The 7,665-nt window shown below is 39.4% G+C and overlaps 2 protein-coding genes across 2 annotated transcripts in view; one reads left to right on the forward strand and one right to left on the reverse strand.

The window, feature by feature from the left end:
• The first annotated feature begins 167 nt into the window (after nt 1–167).
• Nucleotides 168–4,027, forward strand: cln5 (CLN5 lysosomal BMP synthase). The gene is made up of 4 exons (XM_014021911.1): nt 168–352; nt 1,247–1,421; nt 1,728–1,953; nt 2,726–4,027. Exons 1-4 carry the CDS (start codon nt 249–251, stop codon nt 3,211–3,213), a joined length of 993 nt encoding a protein of 330 aa, XP_013877365.1. The 5' UTR covers nt 168–248; the 3' UTR covers nt 3,214–4,027.
• A 2,450-nt stretch (nt 4,028–6,477) lies between these two features.
• Nucleotides 6,478–7,665, reverse strand: part of fbxl3a (F-box and leucine-rich repeat protein 3a) — an 8,560-nt gene continuing 7,372 nt past the window's right edge. The window contains exon 5 of the mRNA XM_014021912.1: nt 6,478–7,460. Within this exon, the coding sequence (XP_013877366.1) occupies nt 6,820–7,460 (641 nt within the window). The 3' untranslated portion in view covers nt 6,478–6,819. The remainder of the gene's footprint in view (nt 7,461–7,665) is intronic.

Here is a 7,665-nt window from a genome sequence, read left to right on the forward strand (position 1 = left end):
TTATATTATATTATATTATATTAGTTTGCAGCAAAGCAAAGCAACGCAAATGATGCTTTTGCAAATTATATTAGGCTAAGTAGTCCTTACTCCAAATCTAGAAAGAGATTCACCATGGGCTTCAGCCGGCCAGTGTGGTCACGTGATTTCAAACCACGTGACCTATAATAAGGAAGTCCGTTCAGGGGAAGAATCATGTGAAAACAATCATCGAAACTCGTGTTTTACTTTGTGTTTTTGACTTCGACATGGCTCTGTCGGAGGTGCTGGTGTGTTTAAAGCTTCTCCTGTCTCTACACATCTTGTCTCGTGTCGGGACTCGGGGACAGCAGCAGTGGCCTGTCCCCTACAGGTAACTGTTTTTATGAACCGCGCTGGAAACTGCTGTGAAAACCGGACTTCTTGTATTTTATCAGCTGATTTTAAAACAACGAAATATGTAATCGTCTGTTTTTGTCAAAAACTTGTTAAAGTCAGAGTTCCACTCTCCATATTGTCATTATTAAAAAGTTAAACATGTTTCAATCAAACTGAGACAACCTGGAGGAATCACTCTGATGCGTTTAGAGACCGTATGAAAATCTGATATTCTTTTTTCCCCACATAAATATACAGTTTATCCTCTGCTATTATTATTGTACTTAAACTAAAAGTAGGTTTAAAAGTTTCATACAGTTATTTGTAAACACTAAATCTTGTTATTTATGGGTTACAATTTAATCAGACATTTTTACTAGGCAGATTTGTGATTATACACAAACCTGACACTTTATCTTTGATTTTCATAATTATAACTAAAATGAAAATGTTCAGCAAAATGTTTGTGTTGAAACTACAGAGAATCTTTTGTTAGTTTTACAATAAGAAGATCATGGTGGTGCTTTATCTGTCACCACCAGTATTTAAAGTTTATTTTTGAAACCCATAATCTATCCATATTTTACTTGACAGCTGTATATTAGTCTTATTTCAAGTTTTTAAAGGCTGCTATTAAAAGATCATTAGAATGTTTTACATCATAGGTAAAATTGTGAAAAATAGGTAAAATCTCAAATTTCTAAAGCAAAAAAGAGCAAACCATAAAAATGATTAGGAAGAACATTTAAAGAGGTTTAAAGTCCAACACTCCCACATACCAAAGTGTTTCCTCTGAGGACAATCTTTGTACAATATTAGTGATAGAATAGAAATTTGTAAATATCAGAGTCTAAAAGTTAAAACTTCTCATTCATTCTATCTCCAACAGGCGCTTTGATCATCGTCCCGATGTGGACTCTTACTGTGAAGCTCTGTACCYGTTCTGTCCCACCGGAGACCGAGATGGACGCATTCCCTACATGAGAGACAGTGATGTCATCTCTGTTTACCGGCTGCAGACGCCAGTGTGGGAATTCAAGTATGGAGATTTACTGGGAAAACATGTAAGTGCATAAATTACCTTGTGTTGAACAAAAACAAATTGTCTGTCTGGGTCTCTCTGTTTCTCCATATATAATTTAGTTTTTTTTTTTCACTTTACAGTCCTACATTAGTTTCAGTAGGAGGCTTTAGGCTTCCAGATGCATACAGTTTGTTAAATTTCTGTGCATTATCTTTTTCAAAAATATTTAAAGAACTGAGTTTACTGTTCTAGTTGTGACCAAATATAACGGTGCGTTGAAACCACAAGTGCAGCTGTGTGACCGAACTAAAGAAACACAGCAGTTACACCATGTTTCTGTTCCCAGCACATCATGCACGACGCCATTGGCTTCAGCAGYTCAGAGACTGGGGCCAACTACACCATGGAGTGGTACGAGCTCTTTCAGCTGGGCAACTGCACCTTCCCTCACCTCAGGCCGGACGCAGCTGCTCCGTTCTGGTGCAACCAGGGTGCTGCCTGCTTCTTCGAAGGGATCGATGACGTGCACTGGGAGCAGAATGGCACTCTGGAGAAAATAGGAGAACTCACAGGTGAGACTTTACATCTCACAGGTTCTTAGGACTAAAGATCTAAATGTACTCACAGTGTCCACAGTAGTTAGTTTCAGCTTGAGAATGTTTATATAGAGGTCCTTCCTCTGTACAAAATACATTCATGATTGCTTAATGTTTCTAAGTACACTGCCTGGCCAAAAAACAAGTCACCACCTGGATTTAACTAAGCTGGGGCTGCTGCAGTTGGTCAGGTCTAGGTTCAGCAAAGAATTTCGGACTTCAGCTGTCCTGAATATACTGAGTAACCAGGTTATTCCATTAATGGATTGTTTCTTCCCTGATGACACGGGCATATTCCAAGAGGACAATGCCAGGATTCATCGGGCTCTTATTGTGAAAGAGTGGAAGCACGAGACATCCTTTTCACACATGGACTTGCTCCACAGAGTCCACTTAGAATCTTTGGGATGTGMTGGAGAAGGCTTTGCACTCCTTTAAGGAATGCTGAACATTTAGTTGTAATTAAACAGTACACAGTGTGTATTTATTAGTCATGTTTTGTAAACAGGGATTAGTATGTTCAGTGTAATTTTAGAATAATCCCATCTTTTTAAATAGATGTGATCAACTACTAAAATCACACTTTTCTTTCTCCAGATGCTCTCTATGAAAACACCAGGACCATTTAGGCTTTTTTCTATTATAATCCAGTGAATTCATCTTGTTTTATGTGACTCAGTAACTGACGGATGTCTCTGCATGAAAGTTATGGATTTGACTTTTTCATTTGAAGTCTTTTACTCCGCAGGGAACCAGTTCAACGACATGGCCCGATGGGTGCAGGAGGACAACCGGACTGGGATCTACTACGAGACATGGACGGTCCTCTCTGAGCCCGGCCCCAACGCCACCATGTGGTTCCAGTCGTACGACTGCTCCCAATTCGTCCTCCGCGCGTACAGGAAGATGGCCGAGCTGGGAGCCAAACTGCGCAGCCGATCGCAGACCAACTACACCAAGATCTACCTGTACAGCGGGGAGCCCACGTACCTCGGCAACGACAGCGCCATCTTTGGACAGCCGGCGCTGAAGAACCTGGCAGCAGACATCCGGCAGTTTTACCACTATTTCAGATCGCACCAGTCCTTCCTGGAGTTGGTTTTCAGCCTGTTGGAGGCTTTCAAGAAGATCGTGTCGGACAAGAGCTTCTACCTCTACTACAACTTTGAGTACTGGTACCTGCCTATGAAACCTCCGTACATGAGGATTACATATGAAGAGGTGCCTTTGCCTTAATGGCCTACTTYAGTTATTACTGCCCGTCAGTGAAATGCAGACGATGTTGTTTTTGCCTGTTTGTGTTTCGCTCTGTTAGCAGAATAACTCATTATGCACTGGATAATTAGCACTAAAACTGCACATTAGCTGGGAGTAATCCCAACTACTCCCAGTGCCAACAATTTAACATGCAGTGCCTTTTATCTGTTTAACGTTGAAAGAATTGCTCAACTGTTAATAATAATAATAATAATAATAATAATAATAATAATAATAATAAAACATGTTAAGTACATTCACAATATTTTTATTTCAGTATAAGATCATGTCAGAAACAATTTTAATTTATAACAGGTGATCAATAAAGCAAAATTGACAAACTTTTTTTTGCTATACAGAGAGAACTATGTTTCTTCTAAGAAATTAAAAGATCTCTTCATAAAATGGTTACAGGTTAATGAGAAATATTTTTCACTGATTTAGCTGAAGTTGACAAAAAAACTGAAGCGAATTTACTTTGGAGCCACAACCACACAAATCAAGAAAATATGTAGGCGATATGTAACGGTATGATTGACGTGAACACAGACAGCACAGGTTCAGTCCAGTAACGCCAAGATGCATTCACAACTCTTGAAATTAATCTGCTTAAATACAACCCAGATTAAATCTGGTTTAAACATGTCCTTATAACAAAAAGTTTGCCCACTATTAACATCTTAATGAAAAATACATGTTCATGTTTTCATTTAAACATAGTTTAGAAGATTTTAACAACATATGCAAGTTAAAGGGTTTGAACGTGATCTAATAAAAAAAAGCTTAATGTCTCCTCAGTCCATATTCTCTTTAACATTTTTCCAATTATTTTTCTTTATTGCTTTTAGAATTCATGTGATTAAAATCAGAGGGGTATACTACAAAGCAAGTTCAATAAAACAAGGATTTGTTCTCTTAGCCTGGCTTGAGAAAACTTAAAATTTCACTAAGAAATTACAAGTTCTTTGAAAGTATTTTTTATTTTGTTTGTTTCCCAGTGCATTCAAATATAAAAKGGGCGTTCCATGGGTCGTTTGGTACTTTTCCCACTCAAAATGCAAATATAGCTAYAAAAATTTTTTTTGTTCATGCTGAGACTTCATAAAAAAAGCAGGTTGTAGCCTAATAAAAATACTGCTGCCACAATTATGACCAGAGAGGAATATTCCTCAAATGTTGCAGAAACTGTTTGGTCTGGTGAAACACAAAGATCCCCACATAAAATTAGAACAGCAAAGTTTGCATTTTTATTAGAATAAATTAAAATAAACAAAAATAAATTGAGTGACTCTGACAACAAAATGCCAACATTTATTTACCACCTAAACATGATACTCTTGGTAAGTCCGGGCCGAACTCTGATAGATGTTGATACAGCAGAATCAGGGAACGAGCTGCTCTTCTTACTGACAGTCAATCAAAACTTTGAACTCATAACCTGAGCTGGTTATGAGCCAAGTCATCGTGATCTAGCCACGCTCGAACAGATCCTCCCGTTTCACAGGATATCTTGCTTCATAGTACAACCACATATTTGTGTTATTTAAGTCGACTCACACTGGTGTGGAAAAAAAAGAAAAATCTAAATTTTGAGAGTCGTGGTTACAATGGACCACCTGTGTGCAACAATATCACAACAGTAACAGGTGAATGTATCAACAAACAAATCTCTGCTGGTCTGCATTTCGTATTTACCTCAAAAACAAATTATTTTACTTTATTACACAGCTTAGTTTCTCTGGCGACTAGAGTCTGAAAAAGATGCAGCCAATAAAAAAAGAGAAGTCTGGTTTTAGGAAAGACGAGAGTAGCTGCTGCTAAAGCAAACATCGAAACCCAACAGGGTGAAATAAAGAAATAAGTACTTTTCTATTCATAAGAATCAAACACGAAGCATTTTATATACAAATGAATTTGACTTCCTTCTTAAAGGAAAAAAAAAGTTTCACTCATCTGACTTGACTAATGAATGAATGAATGAATGAATGAATGTGGAGCAGAGGCAGTAAGGACTCCTGCTTCATTTTCCTGAGTGTGATACTAAGATGCAGAGCGAGCATGAGCTGAAAAAGCTCAGGTGCTCCTAACGGAGAGGATGAAAAGCTTCATCAGGCAAATAACAGAAGATACATTTGAAACTTATATAGGAAATAAATTAATTTAATGCACCTAAATCTGCATTCRAAGCTAAAAGCTGCAGAGATGAGTCTTGTGCTGAATGACTACAAAACACCAAATATCTCCGGATTCATCCAGCCAGTATATTCAATATTTACAGAAAGTCACTTGATTTTTACCCTCAGAAATTACATGGTTATTATTTCCATACACTGTTCCTGGCATCTGATTTAAGAGAGCTTCAGTGCATAATAATTAACCATCAGAATCTTTGCTTCATTTGGCTGTAAAGACTTGAATTGTCCCAACTATCATTTGGTTTACAGGTAAGGTGCGTAGAAATCATCTCACTGTACAGAAACYTTCTTCTACCAAGAGGAAAAGTAGTGTTTCAAACCATTACACAGAATGTGTGAACAAAAGGGAGCAACATCCTGAAGAATTAGCAAAATATGAAATTCTGTTCAGAATCAGTCAACACTGTACACCTTCATGCCACATGTCAGATTGATGTTATATACACATTTTAGTTAACGTCACCAGGCGGCCGGGGAAAGGGTGTAATTGCTCTGTTCAAAAAAGAGATGTAGGCAAAACTCCCTCAGAAACCTGAACAATAGGGTCGGGCAATATTGGCAAAAAATTAATCATGATTAATTGTGGTATTTAGCCGATAATGATTAATTTGATGATTAATCCCCTGGAGTCCCTGGACACCCTTATGTCCTAGTCACATGACCAATTTAGTAGGAAAGATTTGCTCTTTGGAAAAATCTGTTAAAAATTGTGTCAAAATTACAGACTTCAGGCTGTACATCAAATTTTTAATTGTGTTGATAGATAAATTGCAGAACTTTTTCATTAAATGTTTGTCATATTTGAAGTGAAGAGGAGCATCGAGCTCTGTTGGCATTAATCGTATTAATCGTCAARTGCCAAAAAATAATYGATTAATGTTTTTCTGATGATTAATTGCACACRATACGATTATGCCCAACCCTACAGGACAACCAGATCTGTCTCACTGCCTATTTACATGGAACACTGCAGCTATTTGGAAATCTCAAAAGACATATTGTGTCACACAGCTCAGAGCTTCTCTCCCATGGTAGTGTACCAACATGCACCTAAAATAATAATAAACAGTAAAACACATCTGCACACTTGCCTACACACACTCTCTCTGGATCCAGACCATCACAGCTGAGGAACAATGTTTAAACTGAATTTAGATGTTAGTAATGTGTGGATTTTCTTCTAACTGCTCCATCGTAGAGAGMAATGTCTCCAGTTTTTGCAGGGTTGTGTAAAGTTTGGGCACAACCCTGCCTTTCACTCCAAACAAGAGTTCTGCTCACCATGTTGGCACCGAATGTTTCAACTTCAGCTGAGCGTTTAAACACTTTTTGATTTATGATTGTCCAACAAGAGCTCTGATGAGCTGAACCCTCGGTGCTCAGCTTTCTGCTACCAGGTCGGCATCATGTCCGGGAACCAGACCCGGCCCAGGTGCTTCGACACCTCCCAGTGGATCTCATCCAGAGAATATTTATGATCTGGAATCAGCACCTCCTCCATGATGGACAGCTGGGACAGCCTCCTGCCGCACATTTTGACAAACTCTACAAATGCGCTGCAGGACACCTCGCACTCTCCCAGGCCGATGGCCGACAGCTGAGTGCAGTGCTTGGCGATGCGGATTAGCTCTTCGTCCAGAGGGCGCAGACCGTTAGCGCATACAACCAGCTCCACCAGACGGGGRCAGTGCAGTCCAACACGACCCAGGACCTCCTTGCTGACTGAGCGGCCAAAGTAGAGGTGCGTGACAGGGATCTCGTCGTTGAAGAACGGGCCGAACTCGTCCTCRTAGAGGAAAAAGTACATGACCAGGTTGAATTTGGGTGAGTGGCGCACCATGGCGTCCCAGCTGCTCTTCTTGATGGAGTGGAAGTGCTGGCCTGGGTTCTCGCTCACCACATCGATACGCAGGTGCTCCAGGTGGACGTGTTTCTCTGAGGACAGGGCCAGGAGGAGCTCGTCACTGAGGAGGTGGTAGTTCAGCGCGAGCTCTCTCAAACCGTGGCACTGGTCTGCCACACACAGGATCCCTAAAAGCAGAAACAGAATTTGTTTTTTAGTGCAAACCAATTATCCAACCCTGTTTTTAATTTCAACTTGAGAACAAAAAGGTCCTTTGTATTTGGCTGGAAAACTAGTTCAATCAACAGACTATACTGGAAAACAAACAAACAAACAAAAAAAACTCTATTAGGAAAATGAATGTCACAGCAAGAAACCACATAACAGTTTATT

The sequence above is a fragment of the Austrofundulus limnaeus genome, unplaced genomic scaffold, assembly GCF_001266775.1.
Source record: "Austrofundulus limnaeus strain Quisiro unplaced genomic scaffold, Austrofundulus_limnaeus-1.0 Scaffold310, whole genome shotgun sequence".
Taxonomy (NCBI): Eukaryota; Metazoa; Chordata; class Actinopteri; order Cyprinodontiformes; family Rivulidae; genus Austrofundulus; species Austrofundulus limnaeus.